Raw genomic sequence first — 20,249 nt, forward strand, 5'->3', positions numbered from 1 at the left:
CAGTGACCCAAAAGCAGCCACAGTTAGTTTTTTTTTTTTTTTTTTTTTTTTTGTCATGTAAATTGGCGAGGAGCTTTCAGACCGGGCTCACACTGAGCGTGCAAGCGGAGAGATAACTGGCTCTTGTAAAACTACCAATTTTCCAGGAGCTTGTTTGAAGGCGGCAGCCCCGTGGACCTTCATGCTTCCACTTCACCAGGACAACATCTTGTTCTCGGTAAGTAACATTTAAAGGCACATTGTACATGTTTTCAGAGCTTATATACTTGTAACTATGGCTAATAGATATGTTTGTAATAGTGCACTTGAGTAGTTTGCAGTTCAATTTACTTTTAAGGTTTTTTGTGTTTCTGCTGAGGTATTAAAGACTCATTCAAGATCAATTAGAAGGTGTTTAAGTTAGATACTGTATACATTCAAGAGTAAATCCATTTCCTTGACAGTGAGACTTTTACATACATTTTCTACCTTTTAGTTCCTCTTCAATGAGACTGCTGTTTAGACCAGCACTACAACCAAACTATCAGCTGTAAGAAAACAGGAGGAGGAGGGAGATGAATAGCTCTGCAGAATGTTACTCCCCCTGAGGAAGAAGTTCACTTTTGTAGTAAACCCGATCTGGTTGCTAGGGGCAGGACTTAGTATGCCACTGTTCACACTGGCCATTGTGGTATGTACAGTGGGAGAAGAAAAGGCTGCTGTCACCTCAGCTGGGTTATCCCACTGCTTCCCACATGTGTCAGAAAGCCGTAGTTTTAAATCATGTGTGGGATTGCATAAAAGTGGGTACGGTTACATTTGAAGGGATAACTTGTGAAGTTGTGACCAACGATTGTTTTATGTGATCCCATGGTCAAGATCAATGTAAAATGTGTTGTTAAAATTTAAAGATGTATTATTAAAAATGGACAACAGTTGTGCTTCTGGAGCGCTTGTCTGTTTGGCAAGTGTGAAATTAAACAACCAGTAACCTGTAAATGGAACAAGTCAAAGAAAACGAGCCATAGTGAATTTATAGAATTCTATCATCACAATTTAGCTAATTTTACCTGGTGTGTTGGTAAACAGTTTCTGTTTTCAATGACACCATTAAAAGTTGCCATCTTTTTTTTGCTAGTGACTAGCAAGATAGCGACTCGCAGCTAGACGCTGTCGCTAGTTGCCAGATTTTCCTGCTAGCGACTAAAAGGTAGACGTTATCGCTAGTTGCTAGATTTTTTTGCTTGACAAGCAAGGCAGCGACAAGGGGCTAGACGTTGTCGCTAGTTGCCATATTTCTTGCTAGTGACTGTCAAGATAGCGACTAGCCGTTAGAAGCGGTCGCTGGTTGTCCAATTTCTTGCTAGTGACTAGCAATACAGGGAGGAGAAGCTAGACGCTGTCGCTATTTGACAGAGTTTTGCTAGTGAGTAGCATCACAGCGACTAGCAGCTAGACACTGTCTCTAGTAGCCAGGTTTCTTGCTAGCAACTGGCAAGACTGCGACTAGCAGCTGTCCACTGTAGTGGTTGGAAAAGCTAAATATAAATATATGGTCTGGAAATTTGGCACGTCTTGAGCCTTAGCCTTCATGGCAGCGTAGCTTTGTCTCAGGTCGTCATGGTAATGAAAGATGTACTTTTTATTTGTATGGTACAGAAACAAGCCTCCCAAAATCAAATGATTTCAGATTGACTGTAACAATTAAATATTATGTTTTCTGAATAGAGGCTTATTTTCTCCTTAAATCTTTGGATGTTATGAGTAGGCCACTGTCAACTACTACAGTTAAGTTCTTGTGAGAACACGCAACGATGTTTTCCAAAAAGGCGGAAATGTGCAATTTGTTTACACAGAACAACCATGACTGTGGTACTTCCTGACAAGTGATTAGGGTGAAATAGTTAGTCAATTAAACAAATATGTAATTTTGCAATCACAAACTTGTTCATACACTGATGATTCATTTCACTGTGGTTGGCCTTCGAACAAGAAACTTCTGGTCTTGTTCAGAGACAACGTACATTGTAAGGGTGTTAAAAAAAAATAAAAAATCGATTCGGCGATATATCGCGATACTACATCGCAGATTCTCGAATCGATTCAATAATCGGCAAAATCGATTTTTTTTATTTATTTATTTATTTTATTTTATTTTATTTTTATTTTTTTTATTTAAGGATTCACACCTTAAGCATGGAACAATGTTATATGAACGGAACATTAAGCCTTAATATTTTATTTCAATGCTGTTCAAACATGAAACAAATTACAACCTCTATAAGACTGAAATTTCAGATAAATAAATAATACATTTTCATATAAATCTTACACTCTACAAGCTTACTGATTAGTATTTTCTAAATTTGAATGGAAAAAAATCGCAACAATCGACTTATAAATTCGTATCGGGATTAATCGGTATCGAATCGAATCGTGACCTGTGAATCGTGATACGAATCGAATCGTCAGGTACTAGGCAATTCACACCCCTAGTACATTGGAATGTACCACCCATTGTTGGTTTGTAGCTCAATGGGCGCAAAGGTTCATTTCAATTTGGTGTATTTATACTGTATTGTATGTACAGTATATGTAAGAGTCCCAGACTTTATAAGATACAGTATCAGTCTATGTTTCAATTCTCAGGCACGTCTAACACCAAGTGTGAGCAGCATGTTTACCTATTGATGTACAAAAGAAATGAAGATCTGTATGTCAATGGCATATAGCAGAAAAAAGTGACTGTGTTCTTGTGGCTGTGGTGAGTACTGAAGTAATTTTGGAGATTTTTTTTTAATTTTTTTTATAAATTACCGGTAATTAGCTAGTTTAATTAATTAACTTACTGGAATTAGCGTGTTTCTTACCACACCTCATTTAAAGCGCTAATTGGATGTAACGGACAGAAGTGGTTTCACAATAGCAGTTGTTTATTGCCAGAGGGAGACAGCAAATGATTCACATCACTATCGCTTCATTCTCCAGATAACTCTAAGCTTTGTTTCAACAAATATGATAAAGAGGACAGATTGCTCCAATCGTGATTACTGCATGCTTTGTCACTTTTGGGGGTTTGTTCAAACATGTAATGTGCTGGTGTGTCACACTCCCTGAATTGAGTACTTTGCCACCAAAAAGATGCAAGAATTCACCTTTTTTTGTTGATATATTGTTGATTCAAAGGGTCTATGACGGGTGCTCGACATAATTGTAGTTTTTATTATTTGCTGTATTGATGTTGAGAGATCCTCCAGAATGTTTGGTGCCCCCAAAAAGTCTTTCTGTTTTTTACGTCTCATCAATGTCCTTAAATCCAATCCACAATCCATCTAGAGATGCTAATCATAACAACTTAAATGTGGATATTCAGTCAGATGTTGTCATGTGACAATGTAATCTGCCTATAGGGCCTTGAGACTCAGTAGGACGGTGCAATTTCAAGTATTAGCAAAAGCAAAAAAATCAGATTTCAAATTTGTCCTCAAAATACCAGCCAAACTGACCCACAATAACACATTTTTCTGTCCTCGGATTGACTAGTCAAAGGAAAACTTGTTACTGACAGACAGCTATGACTGTCAAAATATATCTGTAATATGTTTAATAATCAACATCTTTTGTGATTGTTTTATTTACATGGTTTATTTTGTAGTCATTGTATTAGGTAAATAGTGATAAATAAATAATGACTCTGAACTGCTCCAGATGACGTACAAGATGTTCATAGCACAGTTGTGTGCAGTTATATCGGGTTTTTGTATAGTAATGGTTTGTTTACCGTAAATTCCTGTGAATAACACCTACCTGTGTATCATACGCCCCCCAAAAAAGTCATCCTTAAAAAGCAATTTTTCTCTATACTTGTGTCTAATATGGTCCCCCGATTTTCTGGTCGTCTTTATTATCAGAGTGAATAATATGAATGAATCAAAAACATACAAATAATGTGTAAATGATTATATTCCTGTAATTCCTGTCTGTAATTAAGGTCTTTCCAATTCTTTATTATTATTATTATTATTATTATTATTATTATTATTATTTTATATATTATTTTTATTTTTAAAATCAGATTTTAAAATCTTGTTCTTGCATTGTACACTTTTAGTAAGTTTAGTAGCTTGTTTTTATTTCTTTACATTGCTTTTAAATTTCTAAACTCTTAAGTTTTTAAATATTGTACTTTAAATTACAGGATGTGAAGCATATTGAATTATATTTTGTAATAATGCGCTATAAATCATTGATTTTATTATTTTTATTTATTTATTTATTTATTTATTTATTTTTACATCCACTATGTACTTGTAGAAGTCTAAAGCAATATAGGCAAAAATTGGTCATTCTCCAAATTGATCAGACATTGATTGCAGTCAACTAACTCAATTTTTAAAGGGAAAATCTGCTCATTTTTTTTGGTCTGTTGTTAATACACTGTTTAAATCTTTACTTCTGGTTGCCACAGTCTAATCCAGCCCCTTTACAAAAACACGTCCACTGAGCTTTCTAAGCGTCTTTTGTGAATGTGGAACACTTGAGGATTGTTCTGTGCCACGCGGGCACCTCTGTTGCGCACGTGCTCCAGAAACAAGTCCAGTTATGAGGCTGCGTTCATATCAAATATTTGACCAAGGCCACGGCCATCAGGATGAGGGCACATTTTGTGTGAACACAACATTGGCGTAATTTTCCCTTGCAGCCTGAAGGCAGAGTTCTGCTCCATGTGCCACTCCCAAGAGCTTGGGAGGAGGCCACGGAAGGAGGGGCCTGGCCCCCACGCTCAAGCCCACACAGGTAACGGCTGTCGGAGTGGAATGTGGCAGAGGTGTGGAGCTTATAACTTCGAACAGGGTGTGGACGGGATCGAGATTCGGGAAAGGAGTTAACCCTCTGTGTCATTGCTACTCACCTGGATAAGGGAGTGCGTGTGCATGTGAGTGCGTGCGCTGAAGTTATAGGAGGGATCAAGTCACTGCACACAAAGTCACATTCAGTCAGTCGCTCTGAATCTCTTAGCTCGCACACTTCTCAGCGTTAATGGGCAATTGGGTCAATATTTGACCAGAACAGAGTCTACAAGAGAAGAAGCAAAAGTCAGGAATTGAAGTTTTTACTTTTTTGGGTGCAATCTTTTTTTTTTTTTTTTGGTCCTAGGATTTGCTGATTTTTACTTTTCACTGCAGGTGGATACAAACATTCTCCAAACTGTTGGATTGCAGATGCCAAACAGGATTTAGTGTCTTTAATTATTGTTGGACTTTTGGACTCGGACTGGTGTGGGATCAGGAACAGGTTTGTTGGCGTTCAAATCATCCTACATTTTTCACTGCTATTCACCTGCTGATTATACTCCTTGTTTGTGTGTGTGATCAAATGGTCAAGTGACTGGTGGTTAAGTGTGTGTTTTGCAACCTGGCAGTCATACACTGATAGGATCTTCATAACTCGGAGTTTTGAAAATAATTTTGTCATTTCTAGCTCACTGGTACCATCAAGTTAAATACATTCACTACATACAGCACTATTAAAAACAAAACAAAATTTGCAAGCACGGTAACATGCACAACTTAAAACATTTAAGTCGGTGATTTTTTTGCATACCACTAGAGGGCGCCCTCGTGCACCTGCATATTCGTATACTGGTGATGGGATTTTCGGCTCTTTTCGGTGAGCCGGTGCATTTGGATTGGCTCAGTGAAAAGAGCCGGCTCTTTTTAGCTCTCAAACGGCTCTTTTAACTTTAGCTCTTCTTTTAAATATTTACGACAAATTTACCATACATTTTGATAAATGACTTGGTGAACTAAATATTGCACTCTACTGAGTACAAATAACAATTATCAATTATCAAGAAAATGTTTCTTTCTCATTTTATTGAACAAATTAATAGGGTCCATACAATAAACAAGACACAAAATTAAAACATCAACCAACAACAATGAAATAACAAAAATAGTGAGTAGTAATTTAACTGCAACAGCAGCAGTGTTCAAAATAAACATTAGCTACTCACCCGGTCCAGGATAAAAGACCTTGCTTCATTTTAAATTTGCATTAAAAAATAAATAAATAAAATAAACATATAAACTTGGACGGGCTGATAACCAATTAAAATGTCTCCAAATGTTACTGCGTTTTCAGCTCATCTTGTACAAACTGCGTTTGTGTGTCGTCCTTTCCTCTCCTGTTTTCTCCTCCTCCTGTCTCTCTCTGTCTGCGGCTGCGCAGACGAGGCGGAGCATGTGCAGTGACCACCTCTCCCAATCCGCCTCCCCACCTCCCTATCTGAGCACAGCAGCTGAGACACTGCCATACCTCACTTCAGACACGTGAAAATGAGAGAGCGACATAGGTAGAGAGAGAGAGAGAGCGAGGGAAAATGACGGAGCCGGATCTCGAGGGAGGGTGCCGGCTCTCATGGTTCACTTCAAAGATCTCTTCCTACCGGCTCATTCGCGACCAACACATCACTATCGTATACCACACGATGAGATTCACTAGCTAGCAGATCAAATTAAAGACAGCCATAATTGCAATAACATTACAAAATAAGAGTGCAATCAAAGTCAATTTCTGTTCATAATGTGACAATTTTCATTTATTCATCTCATCTGCCTAATCTGTTTTCCAAACTTTCCGATAAGGGGAACTAGAAAATGTTCATCCCACCCAGATTCCATAGAAAATTAATCAAATGAATCAAACGTACATTTGCAAACAAATTCTCTATGATCCAGCTTGATAAAAATGTTGACAATCAGTGAATTTTGTTCGCTAATAATTATTGGATTCCAAGATACCTTTTCCAGAGGCAAACATATAAAGTAGTGATGGGAAAACGAAGCTTCATGAAGCTTCATGAACGAAAGCTAAAATAATGCCAAATATTGTGTTTCGGATTGCTTTGGGGTTCTTCCAGGTAGTTACACAGAAATAGTTTCCGGCTCATCTTTTGTTTTCAGTTTTCAGATCACTTAGCTTGTCGTCAATTCCAGATTTCCAACCAGACTTGACACAAACACTTGTGGCATGTCATGGCGGGGTCAGACGAGACCCCTCCCATGTGTCTCACCTGGTAGGCTTGTTTTTGACTGTGGGACAACAAAGTCGCTCACTCTACTTATTTACACCATTTACCAAAATGACCGCTAGCGGCCTAAACATCTGCCATCTTTAAGACTTTTTCAGCACATATTTCTGTGATTGATGGTTATGTTTTGTAGGAAAGAAGCCGGTGTGTCTGCCCAGACCTTTCGTGCTCAGTGATTTATGTGATACATACACACGCACGCACATCCCAGTGGTCATCTGGCACTCACAGGGATGTGTTAAAGGTGTCTTTTCCCATGTCTTTTCTGGCTGCGTTTTTTAACTTGTCCTCTCACCTTGAGGAGAAATTCTTTCTTGAAAAAAATTGTAAATCATCCCACAGCAAATGGTCTTTCTTTTATTTTCTGTAATGTTCATTTCTTGTCATTTGTGGTGTGGAGTGTTTTCTAAATGAAAATGAGCTATACTTGGAAGAAGAAAAAACATTCGTTAACAAAATAAAATACAAACCAGAGTTCTTTTAGAAACGAGAAACTAACTGAAATTATGTTCAGAAAACAATTTTACATGTATGTTCGGCTCTAAAGTGGAAGTGTTGTTTGAGAATTGTGGCTTGCTTTACTTTATTAAGCAATACTCAACGTGACTGTTTTTTATTTTTACATTTTAAGGAACAGTGTGTATTATTTTAGCTCCATGTAATGGTGAACTAATGATTAATTCATCTTAAAATCCCAACATTAATTTTTTTAATATGCAAAAAAAAAGTTCTATCACATCAATGTACTTTTTTAATAATCATGGGTCTAGTAGTTGCTAATTATATTACATAGGTTACGCCGCTCCTGACATGTTTCGCTGCCATCTTTCTGCTTCGGATACCCGAAGGAGAAGAACTTGCATGTGGTCGTCGCTGAGTCCCGTGATTCGGGCTCCTGATGCTCGTCTCCCTCTGCTTTACTCTCGCTAGATTTTGCTAGCTTCTCCCGCTAGCTGCTTTTGTTAGCTACTCCAGCTAGTTCTTGCTAGCTGCCCTTGTTAGCCACTCCAGTTATGGTTGTTGCCAGCCAATCATGCTCACCGGGCTGCTCGCCAAATAATCATCGGTAGTAATTGCTGGTAGCCTTGTGAAATGTGGTCACGCTGAGACACCGTAGCTGTATTCTATTAGTTCACCACTAGGTGGCCCTAAATAATACACACTGTATCTTTAAAATTTTGCACTCATACTTAAAAAAAAAACAAAGACAAAATATATTTCTAAAAATAATAAAAACAACCTAAAATGAAGCATGTTTTTTGAAATAATATAATATAATATAATAATAATAATAACTAATACAATTATATTTTTTAAAACACTAAAAGCTAATTAAAGCTAGCATTCTAGTAACTAGACACTCTAGGTGAAAAACTCCTCTGTGTAACGCTGGAGCAGATATTTATGTATATCAGCTCGCACCTCGGAAACGATAATATACGGATGCCACCTCATAAGCCTTTTCCATTCCATTTTTTTTTTTAAGTCACAACTAAATACTACAATGAAAAATCAAAAACTATTACAACCTTGCTGCCCACACACAGTGGATTAGCGTGGAGATATTTCAATTTTCAAGCCACACTGTCTGCTTTGTTCACTTCTTCGAGCTATGATTCCAGCATATATTTAATGCGTGTTTACGAAGTGAGGACTGAACAAGGCATGCTGGGGTATTTCCACACCCCACCCTGTATTTGCCCCTTCCTGTCGCACATATCACACCAACTGTGTAAAACATGTCATTACTTAGCTGCCAACATGAAGGTATGAAGAGAAAAAGGCTAGAGGGCAAGTTGAGAATTAAAGTCGATGGACTTTTTAATCAACTAAATGTTCCTAAGAAAAACAGTTTCAATTTTCAGGCTTGGGTTGCTTGGGAGTTTATCCACATGGTTTGTTACTATTAGTGTGAAAATATTCTTTACATCTTAGATGAATGTGATACTGTGTAAATGCCAGTCTGCGTATCAGGTTCTATTTACTTTTGCTTGGCCTTGACCAAGGGAAAGTGCAGGTGGTTCAAGTGATACCTTTCTCGGATTTTTTGCTCAAGCTGTTTAACATTGTTTAGCGTTACCTAGCAAGCAAGCAAGGTTGTTTACTTGTAGTGTAGTCTATTGTAACTATGCGTGTGTTTGTGTTTCAGGTGCAGGAAGGCGATGGGGAGATGGAAGTTGCATCTCTCAGTGGGCCTTGGGCTTTTGCTCATCCTTATGAGCTGCTCGTACACTGAAGGTACATGACCGCAGCTATTATGTCTTCAGTTCGGCTGTACACTTGAGCAACTTGTACTCGTCTCTGACACTCTGTATGACTTTCGAAGTTCCATTAGAATTTCATTTCAACATATAGTAGCACACTTGATTGAGCCCTCTGGATTGCTGTAAATTGTCCCTTCGGAATTCACAAAAATGAAACAGTTACTAGAGAAGTTGTAATTTAAACAACAATAAATATTCATATCTAGTACAGACTGGTGAGATTAATGACAAGAAATTCTTTCAATGGAAGCCAGATTTTGTGTGCTGTGTGTAACTGTTTAACGTTTGGTATGTTTTATTCTCTCTTTCTTTCTCTCATCTCCCCTCCTGAATTTCCCTCTGTCCTCCACAGCCAACTATTGCTTTGCCATCAGGTCCAAAACCTGCTCGGAATGCCTGCAGGCGGGAAAAGGCTGCGCCTACTGTCCTGATGAGGTCAGAGCTTAAAATGGGAACATAAAAGAACGGACTTCACATTTAGCCAAAAATTTAGTGCTTTGGCATTCCTACAAATATTCTTTTTTTCCACCCCTTGTTGGCGACTATTATTCTGAGTCATAGATGGTAGCTGAACATAATCGGCCACTGTTCTATAGGCACTTGGATTGAGCGACTGGCTGTAAACAGAACCTGGACTTTTCTGAGGAGCACTGATCTGAATCCTGTGGGGAAAAAAAAAGTGAAAGGGGTCCAAAATTATTCAACATTGAATTAAATTTTACTTAAATAACTAATTTATTTGATTAACCCTGAACTGATTACCATTCAATTATTATTTGATGCCCCATTTCACATCACGTTAGACCAGCTGTCTACCCTGCGCCAGCGCTTAGACGTGGTCTGAACAGACTTTTTCCCACTAAAACGTCACTCGAGCCGGTATGTCAAGGTTAATCCCTCTGCTGCCCCGGCCATGGTGGACAACAGTCTGCTAAATTGGCAAGGATCTGCCGACATTTGTGCCACAGCGCAGATGCGCGACCAAAAAATAAAATGGAGCCCATGATGTTATAAATTGTGTTGGTGTTGAAATCGTTCAATAAGTAGTTTATAATCTGTAACTTCTGTCCAGGGTTCACAAATATAGCACTCACAAAAACAATTCTTGCTCACTCTTGTTTATCCCTCCTCTTACGTTGTGGGTCAAAATGACCCACTTTTAAGTTAAAGAACAAATGTTTACTGTCAAATTGGTAGCAACAGACAATTGGAAAAAACAAAACAAAACAAAAAACGGTTCATTTCGACATATTTGCAATTGAAACAGTTAATAAGGAACTGTAACAATGTTTATCTGGATTCTTTCGGAACAGTGATGATATACCGGGTCAAAATGACCCACCATATAGTTTCTTTGCTATGAAATTTCACATCAACAACCTATAAGAAATGAATAATTTCGACATATGTTCTAAGAAAAGAGTGAATACTAAGCTACAACAATCTTTATTTTGTTGGTTTTTGAATGTTAAATATTGTGGGTCAGATTGACCCATGGTAAGAATGAAAAAGATAATTGTTTTTTATTATGAAATCAACAGGCAATTAAAATTGTTCATGTTGACATTTTCAATTTAAAATGTAAATGTTTATATGAATGCTTTGAGAATATTCAACATTAGCCCGGGTCAAATTGACCCATTTTGAACCATAAGTATTGCAAATAATATTTCATCATCAAACTAGTGAAAAATGGCTCATTTGAAATATTGAAAGTGGTTAATAATGTTTATTGGGATGAGTTTTTATTATTAAATATAGCCTGGGTCAAATTGACCCGGGAACAATATTGCTGTTCTTGAGAAACCAACCTAACAGTTAAATGAGTTGTCTTTCTTGTTTAGACCTTTAATGGACCTCGCTGTGACTTGTATGAAAACATTCTGGCTCATGGCTGCAGCGCTGCCGCCGTGATCACAGCCAAAAGCAGCATGAAGATTGAAAGGGTAAAATGGCTTCCAATTATTTCACCATTTATAGCATGCAGAAATGGTGGAACATCTAAATTTTCCTCCCACACGCGCAGAAGCAACAGATCGACATCCAAAGGGCGCAGTCGCAGGTGTCCCCGCAGCAGATGAGTATGTCTTTTCTGCCAGGGGAAGAGAAGATGGTCGACGTGGAGGTCTTTGCTCCAACCAAAGGCCCTCTGGATCTGTACATTCTTATGGACTTCTCCAACTCCATGGAAGACGATTTGGACAACTTGAAGAGGATGGGTCAGGAACTGGGTGAGCGGCTCGGCTCGCTTCTCTACTGTGGTTGCCTTTTGTTATTCTGTGACGATTTATTTATGTATTTTTTTTCTTATAGCTTCACTGGTGAAAAAGCTGTCAGATGACTACACAATTGGTTTTGGAAAGTTTGTGGACAAAGTTATTGAGCCCCAAACTGATATGAGGCCTACAAAGTAAGAAATATTGTGCTGTTAACACCTTGGATGTTGCATTTTATTGTAAGCAATTTCCTGGTTTTGTCATACTTACTAAGCTCATTATCTCTTTCCAGTAAACAGGCTACCAGCTCTGTGGTCTAGTGGTAGTCTACCCTCAGACTCGGAGGTTGTGGGTTCGTTCGATCCCAGGCTGAATCAAACCAAATGCAATTAAAAATGGTGCCATCTCCCTGTTTGACAGTCAACTTACAGTACAAATAGTTTTATGCGTTTAAAAAAAAAAAAATTCATTTACTTGGAATAAGGCCATTTAACCTTTTAAAAAAAGTGTTTATGGCTTACTTTAAGATTTAATTTCCTTGATTTGTTGCTTAGAATAAGTGTTTAAAGCTCATTTTAAGATTAATATAGATGACACATTTTTCTTATTTCAAGAAATCTAAGTAAAATGATCTTACTGCACAGGCAGATAATTTCACAAGTGTATTTCTCATATTCAGCAGATGTGTTTTTGCAGTGAAACATTCTTTAAAAAAAAACTGTGCACCCTGTTAACCAGTTGTAGGTAGATGTTCACATAAATGTCTCTTACCTGTGATGCATTTCACTTTCATCTCTCATTATCTTTGTCTCCGAAAATTTTTAGCACCTTCCAACCTTTTGACCCAAACTGCAAGTGATAAGATATTCTCTAAATAATTTCACAAAGATAAAACCATGAAAGGTTAACTGTCAATCCCAATTTAGTCAAATAAGTACACTGACATGAAGGGGGACATTTTGCAACTTGCTGTCAGGTGAAAATGACATCACAATTGCTCAGGTGTCAGGTAACAACTAATCACAGCTTAGGTTCAGAGAACAGGTAAGGTGTGATTGGTCGTCGTCAACTAGACATCTCCCCGGAGAGGGGTTCCAGGCATGTCCAACTGGTAGGAGACCCCGGGTATGACCCAGAACATGTTGGAGAGACTAGGTCTCTCAGCTGGTCTTGAGTTCCTGCTGGAGGAGCTGGATTAAGTGGCTGGGGAGAGGGAAGTCTGGGTTTCCCTGCTAGACCTCAGATTAGCGACAGTAACTGGATGGATAATTCTAGCCTATTTTAGCCAATTCATTACCAATTTTGATGCGTGTTTGGAGTCATTGTACTTTTGAGAGCTCAGTATTATTCATTCAGCACTGAACTGAGTCAATATGTGAATTTTTATTTTAAAAGGGAATACATTTTAAGTCCTTCCACAGTTAACTATAGGCATATATGATTAAATCTTACCCTCTACACCATGGCTATGTAATTTTATCATCGTTTTGCTTTTTTTTTTTTCTCTCCCCCTCAAAAATAAAATGCCCGGTTTATTAAAACCCCCACCTCTCCCCATGTGATTGCCACACCCCCGGTAAGCCCGCTGCTTATCTCCACCTTTGCGCACTGAACGGCTACGCAACTTGATACAAGCCAATTCAACATTTTTAACAAAACTTTACAAGAAATCGTGGAGGAGAGAGAAGACAAAGAAAACTCAGGTCTTGAACCAGGTACCAGCTGCTTACAGAATTAACCACAGCACTATTTGCTCAGGTTCAGCACAAAGTTTCACTTGTAGTTCACACAAGTGACAGAACCTTTATGGGATTTTTAAACTGCAAATTGTAATTGCAAGTGTGAAGGATAACTGATTTCATTTGGACAGAATGTTCACTGGTAAAGGCTAATTTTGTCACTAGCCCATGGAGATCTGAGAGAAAGTGGCCATGCATTCAGCCCAGAGGCGATGCAGGGGTTGGTCCACACCTGACAATGTCGAACAGCTTGGTTTCTCAAGGTGGGAGGGGCTGGTGCTTGGAGAGCAGAATGAGCTAGAATTTCAGTCATGTTTGAGGAATTAGCATTAATGCTGCTAAAAGCCATTTAAAAAAAAAAAAAAAAAAAGAAATTACATGAAATTGAGTACTTTGAGGTCTTTATTAATTCTTCAGCCATTATGACAAGAACACGTCAAATACTCACTGACACAACATCTAGCACATCGTCCTCCACAGGGTAGTCGTCCTGGCTCACGTTGAGGCCGGCCGGGTAGTCGTCCTGGCTCACGTTGAGGCCGGCCGGGTAGTCGTCCTGGCTCACGTTGAGGCCGGCCGGGTAGTCGTCCTGGCTCACGTTGAGGCCGGCCGGGTAGTCGTCCTGGCTCACGTTGAGGCCGGCCGGGTAGTCGTCCTGGCTCACGTTGAGGCCGGCCGGGTAGTCGTCCTGGCTCACGTTGAGGCCGGCCGGGTAGTCGTCCTGGCTCACGTTGAGGCCGGCCGGGTAGTCGTCCTGGCTCACGTTGAGGCCGGCCGGGTAGTCGTCCTGGCTCACGTTGAGGCCGGCCGGGTAGTCGTCCTGGCTCACGTTGAGGCCGGCCGGGTAGTCGTCCTGGCTCACGTTGAGGCCGGCCGGGTAGTCGTCCTGGCTCACGTTGAGGCGCGCCGGGTAGTCGTCCTGGCTCACGTTGAGGCCGGCCGGGTAGTCGTCCTGGCTCACGTTGAGGCCGGCCGGGTAGTCCTGGCTGACCCAAACTTTGTCTGAGGGCCATGTACAGAAAACGATGAAAGGCTGAGGTTCAGTTGAAAGTTCCGGGTAATCATAAGCTATAAAACCAATGTTTCCCCAAGTTTTCCTCACATTGTTTAGCATGTTGCTTCATCACGACATCCAAAGATTTGAGAAGTTCCAACAACCTCGGTGAAACATCGTGAAGCATATCTGTAGCAGACAAGTTTTAAACATTTAATCAGTGTTTGTGCCTGGTGCACCTTTTTTGAGCAACATATTGCATTCACCTTGTGCAGCGCCAGGTGGAAGACAAAGACCTGCACACACACACAAATTCATTTAAGCATTTGGGGAGAGAAAGTTTTGCTTCTTAAACACAAATGTGAATTTCAACAATACATTTTTAAAAATTACCTCTGTCCATAAAGACAGCTTGCGCCAGAACAACCACAAGCCAAAGAGTCGCCATCGCGTCAGTAACAGATGTGACGAGGAAACATACAACATGAGCTTTTATAGCAGGTGACAAGGTATCACAGCTGCTGCTAATTGGCTTTAATTAGCACCAGCTGTTCTAGTTATAACATGAAAAATATGTCACCCTCCATTTTTATTTATTTAAATCTATATGTTGAGCTCTTTTTGGTTGTTGTATGTAACTGTAATGTTTCGTAGTGTTTTTTCAAGCCTTTGAAATAAACATGATCACACCATGGATTCTGCATTTGATAACAGGATGGAAGAAAACTGATATTTTTTTGTTATTTATTATTGTCATCACTACACAATTGGTTTTGGAAAGTTTGTGGACAAAGTTATTGAGCCCCAAACTGATATGAGGCCTACAAAGTAAGAAATATTGTGCTGTTAACACCTTGGATGTTGACGGTGAATAGCATACCATTTCTCTCATTCTTTTTTTGTGTGTTTTCTTCAGACTTGCCCAACCATGGCCCAACAGTGACCCTCCGTTCTCCTTCGAAAACGTCATCAAGCTGACCAGCGACTTGAACTTCTTTACCAGTGAGCTTCAAAAGGAAAGAATCTCTGGCAACCTGGATGCTCCTGAGGGAGGCTTTGACGCCATCTTGCAGGCTGCAGTCTGCGGGGTACGAAAACATATCCGGATATGCAAAATCTTCTGAATCCAAAAGAACCAACTGAAATCAAATGTGCTACGTATAATCCCAGGATAAGATCGGCTGGCGTGAACAGAGCACCCATCTTCTGGTTTTCTCCACCGAGTCCGCCTTCCACTACGAGGCTGACGGTGCCAACGTGCTGTCGGGCATCCTGCCGCGCAACGACGAGCTCTGCCACCTGGACGGCGAAGGCAAATACACAGAGGATACCAAGCAAGATTACCCCTCCATACCCACGCTGGTCCGTCTGCTCGGCAAACACAACATTATTCCCGTATTTGCCGTCACCAACCATTCCTACTCGTACTACAAGGTTGGTGGTTATTTGACTTGACATATTTCTCATGTTGTACAAACTTTTTCATTTGAGGGCCACATACAGAAAATCAGACGGACGCAAGGGCCACATAATGTTATGAAGAGAAATTGTGTTTAGTCCTAAAAATTTTACAAATAATTGATTTGTGCTTTTGCGTATTTAGAAAAATGCTACAGTATATAAACCAATTTATTTGTAATATGATAGTAGGGTTATTGTAGTTTTGGAATTTTTCATTTTAGTTAGTTTTTATTAGTTTTCAGTGTGGTTTTTATTACCAAAGTTTTAGTTCTTTAGTTTTAGTTAGTTTTATTATTATTATTATTATTATTATTATTATTATTATTATTATTATTATTATTATTGGTTTTATTATTATTATTATTTGAAGGTGTATTACTTGTGCACAATATTTAAAAAAAACACCATGGGAGCAACGTCATCTGAAGGTGTTTTTCTATTGGCTCTTGCTAGATGGCGTCACTTCTGTGTGACATAGTTTCAAACATCATTAATCCGGTTGATATGAAAATAAATCGACTAAAAATCACACCAAAGACTAAAACAAAGTACATTTTTGCTATAATTATAGTTTTAGTTAGTTTTGTAAACATAAAGTGTCGTTTCAGCTAGTTTGCGTTTTTCAAAAAGCATTTTCGTTTTTACTTTATTTCATTAAATGGATACTTATTTAGCCATTTTTGGCAGTCTAACAGTAATATTTTGCCTATAATAAATTTGATATTTTCATTATTTTTCATGTACAATTAGTATCTTTAAAAACAAATTTTGCAACTTGCTGTCAACTGAAAATGACACCACAAGGGCTCAGGTAACCAATCACAGCTCATTTGTGAATATCACATGACCAAACCTCGAAAACAGGTGAGCTGTGATTGGTTACCTGAACCCTTGTGATGTCATTTTCAGTCGACAGCAAATTGCAAAATGTGTTTTTAAAGGCACTAATTGTACGTGAAAAATAATGAAAGTATCAAATTAATTATAGACAAAATATTAACTTATTGCTATAATGAGCTAAATAAGAAGTATCCTTTTAACGAAATTGCTTTTTTGAATTTTAGTTTTAGTTATTTCGTTAGTTTTAGTTAACTAAAATAACTTTTAATAGCACCTGTGTTTTTCGACACCCTCCCATCTTACTTTGACCATCTCCAAACATTTTTGTTTTTATTTTATTTGAACTGAGTCAAATGCCATTTTCAGCATATGTCGCAGGCCACTAAAAAATGGAGGGAGGGCCGCAAATGGCCCCCGGGCCGTAGTTTGGACACCCCTGTTGTACACTGTAAGTCAATAAAGTGCGTTTGTTTGTTCAGAAACTCCAAACGTATTTCCCTATTGCTGAGGTGGGCTTGCTCCAAGAGGACTCCTCCAACATCCTTCAAGTCATGGAGATGGCTTTTGAGGTAAAAACATACTTCTTGCATGACATGAGTATATTTTCTATCACTTCTCCTCTAGGCAGTCAGTCAACCGCAAACAAAACAAGTCACTCGTACGGGTGCATATTCTTTCAGAGCATCCGTTCTAAGATGAGCATTCGTGCAGAGGACAGACCCAAAGCCTTTGAAGCTCAGTTCCTGTCCACCAGTGGGAAAATTGCACAATATGGTGACTTTGATTTCAGGCCTGGCGCAATTGTAAGTGGTTGAAAAAATAACTGCATTTTGTATATATAAATATGTGTGTACTAGCACACACAATTTCATTCTTGTGATTTCAGGGCAAATTCAAGATGCGACTCAAAGCCCAGAGGCTGCTCGACGAGTCTCCAGTCTGTAAAATGGATATGGATGAAAAAGAGGGCATTATAAGAGTTAAACCTACGACTTTTAATGCTGCCGTGAATGTTAATGCAAGACTGCTATGTCCAACTTGTGACTGTGAGAAGGTAGATGCACATGAACCTTCAACATTTCTTGACAATAATATGTTATATGTGACCTCACTAGTCTAAAACATGATATTCTGATTAATATTACATTTGTAGGATATGAGTTATGAAGCAAAATCCAGCCGTTTTGAGCCATCTCAGGGGGCGGCCATTTTGCCACTTGCTGTCGACTGAAGATGACATCACAGTTGCTCAGGACTCAGGCAATGACCAATCATAGCTCACCTGTTTTCTGAAGCTGAGCTGTGATTGGTTACCTGAGATCTGAGCAACTTTTATGACATTTTCACTTGACAGTGAGTGGCAAAATGGCCGCCTTCTGATGTTGATCAAAACGGCTGGATTTTGCTCATTTTTGACTAACACGGTATTAACCAGCATACCATATTGAGAACATGTTATTGTCAAGATTTTTAAGGGGGTTGACTTCACCTTTCGAGAGTTCTCAAATGGTTCTGATGATGGGACTTGCCCCTTTTATCCTAATTCTTATTGTGCTTTTGTCCTTCAGACTGCCATCCCTAACGCGCCCAGATGCCATGGCAACGGAGACCTTGTGTGCGGGAAGTGTCAGTGCCATGATGGATGGTGAGAGGGGGGAAACGGTCACCATATATTTTCTTGTTTTTAGCCGATTAACAATAACTTCTATCTCAATGTGTCTTCGTTCGGTTCAGGCTGAGTACGTTCTGTAACTGCTCAGCTAGTGCTTCAGCCCTCGACACCCGCCTGTGTATCGGCCCCGGATCCACGGAACCTTGTTCGGGTCGTGGGGATTGCTTGGAGTGCGGAACCTGTGTGTGCTACAACCCTGACCAGTTTGAAGGACCTTACTGCCAGTATGATCGAACCCAGTGCCAGCGATTCGGAGGCTTCCTCTGCAATGGTACAAACACCTGAACTGATTATTTAAAACAAAAAAAATCTCGTTTTTAAGGTTACATTCGATTAGCAAGTTTGCATAACCATTATTTTCCTTTTAGACCGTGGCTCCTGCATTATGGGCCGCTGTGTGTGTTCTGATGGCTGGGAGGGAAATGCCTGTGAGTGTCCCAAGAACAACCAGACCTGCCTGGATAGCAAGGGGGTCAGTTAAAACCACTGCCTTTTCGTGTTTTCATTTCATTCATCATCCCGTGTGTCTTAAATTGACATCTTACCGTTGCTACTTGTTTCAGGGTGTGTGCAATGGACGTGGTAAGTGCGTTTGCGGTCTCTGTCAGTGTCAATCATCTGGTCTTGAGATGACATCAACCTGTGAGCCAAATTTCCAGGTACTTTGACATCATGTATATTTAATCTATGGGTGACTTATGCAAAGCAATTTAGATTGCAGTATATCTCCGAACAGTTTTTATCTTTGTGGGTCATACACTCTTAAAAACGGGTCAAAAGTAACCCAGTTATGGACTTAAAAAAAAAAAAAAAATGGACCGATCCAATGTTCTGGGTTGTTCTCTACAAAATGAACCAATTTTTCACCCAAGGTTGGCTTAAGTTAACCCAAGTAGAAGATCTGACCCAGCTTTGTGGGTTGTTGTATACTTATTGTTACGGCTGTCGGCTCGGGCCCGCCAAATTCTTTGCTCTGCTTCCCCTAGTGTGTGTCTTTGTGTGTTGTCTGTTGCCCGTTTTCGTTAACTGCAGTTCGAATGTGCCAGCGCGACACTCTGATTGGACGTGCCAGCGCAAGGATTTGATTGGACAACTGTCCTAGCGCGATGTTTCTGGGTGGCGGCCGTCCTCTACCCTTGGATGAGCAACAGCCCAGAAAGTTGGATCAAATTGACCCAAGTCGAGGATCTGACCCAATTTTCTGGGTTGTTTTATACAAAATGACCCAATTTAAAGTTGGGTCAAGTTAACCCAAGTAGTATGGAGTCACAGGTGTGCCAAAAATTGTTAGGAAATACAAACACAATCAATAAAAGAGAACATCAGTCAATAAAATTACTTACAAATGCAGACAAACACATTCAATAAAAGAGAATATTTACTAATACAGACATACAAAGGTATTCAATAAAAGAGAACATTTATTCTTATTAATTGTGTCACTCCTGTGACTCTATAGAGGCATAGGAGTGCCTTTTTGCTTTTCCAAAAACGACTTCAGACACCACGCAATCGAAAAAACAAAGGTTCCGCCCAAGGTCATTGCTGTGGGCGGGGCATTTGTTTTTCCCGAGACGTGAGCCATTCAAGTACATGCAATAACAAAATCGAATAAGCAAAAGCCAAATGGGGAAAAGTTTTAATTTGCTCTTTTATTGGTTGTCTTTATATGACTGCTTTTGTAAATGTTCTCCTTTATTGAATGCCTTTGTACAGGTATGTCTGATTTTTGTAAATGGTCTTTTATTGATTGCCTTCATATGACTACATTTGTAATTTTTCTCTTGTCTTGAATGTGTTTATATGTCTGCATTTGTAAATGTGTTCTTTTATTGATTGATGTTCTCTTTTATTGAATGTGTTTGTATTTCCTATTAATTTTGGCACTCCTCTGACTCCATACAGTAGAGGAACTGACCCAATTTCCTGGGTTGTTTGAAATGAAATAACCCAATTCTGACCCAAAGTTGGGCAAGTTAACCCAAGTAGAG

At 39.3% G+C, this 20,249-nt stretch overlaps 2 protein-coding genes across 6 annotated transcripts in view; one reads left to right on the forward strand and one right to left on the reverse strand.

Annotated features, from left to right (window-relative positions):
• Positions 1 to 77: 77 nt before the first annotated feature.
• Positions 78 to 20,249, forward strand: part of itgb4 (integrin, beta 4) — a 40,830-nt gene continuing 20,658 nt past the window's right edge. Inside the window, exons 1-16 of one of the 5 annotated variants that reach the window (XM_077502427.1) lie at positions 78 to 217; positions 5,166 to 5,274; positions 9,222 to 9,310; positions 9,689 to 9,771; positions 11,181 to 11,282; positions 11,363 to 11,567; positions 11,650 to 11,746; positions 15,202 to 15,373; positions 15,456 to 15,719; positions 17,066 to 17,155; positions 17,267 to 17,389; positions 17,473 to 17,640; positions 18,155 to 18,231; positions 18,321 to 18,529; positions 18,627 to 18,730; positions 18,822 to 18,917. In XM_077502427.1, coding sequence (XP_077358553.1) covers positions 9,235 to 9,310; positions 9,689 to 9,771; positions 11,181 to 11,282; positions 11,363 to 11,567; positions 11,650 to 11,746; positions 15,202 to 15,373; positions 15,456 to 15,719; positions 17,066 to 17,155; positions 17,267 to 17,389; positions 17,473 to 17,640; positions 18,155 to 18,231; positions 18,321 to 18,529; positions 18,627 to 18,730; positions 18,822 to 18,917 — 1,866 coding nt within the window. In that variant the 5' untranslated portion in view covers positions 78 to 217; positions 5,166 to 5,274; positions 9,222 to 9,234. Of the gene's footprint in view, positions 218 to 4,430; positions 4,777 to 5,165; positions 5,275 to 9,221; positions 9,311 to 9,688; positions 9,772 to 11,180; positions 11,283 to 11,362; positions 11,568 to 11,649; positions 11,747 to 14,905; positions 15,114 to 15,201; positions 15,374 to 15,455; positions 15,720 to 17,065; positions 17,156 to 17,266; positions 17,390 to 17,472; positions 17,641 to 18,154; positions 18,232 to 18,320; positions 18,530 to 18,626; positions 18,731 to 18,821; positions 18,918 to 20,249 lie in introns of those variants that run through there. The other 4 variants (XM_077502426.1, XM_077502425.1, XM_077502428.1 and 1 more) reach the window with 4 other exon arrangements.
• LOC144004839 (uncharacterized) lies at positions 13,676 to 14,781 on the reverse strand. The gene is made up of 4 exons (XM_077502443.1): positions 14,679 to 14,781; positions 14,552 to 14,581; positions 14,394 to 14,474; positions 13,676 to 14,293 (listed from the first exon to the last, which is right to left on the reverse strand). The coding sequence occupies exons 1-4, from the start codon at positions 14,731 to 14,733 to the stop codon at positions 13,728 to 13,730; spliced, it is 732 nt and encodes a 243-aa protein (XP_077358569.1). The 5' UTR covers positions 14,734 to 14,781; the 3' UTR covers positions 13,676 to 13,727.

This window comes from Festucalex cinctus, chromosome 17 (assembly GCF_051991245.1).
Source record: "Festucalex cinctus isolate MCC-2025b chromosome 17, RoL_Fcin_1.0, whole genome shotgun sequence".
In the NCBI taxonomy this organism is placed as follows: Eukaryota; Metazoa; Chordata; class Actinopteri; order Syngnathiformes; family Syngnathidae; genus Festucalex; species Festucalex cinctus.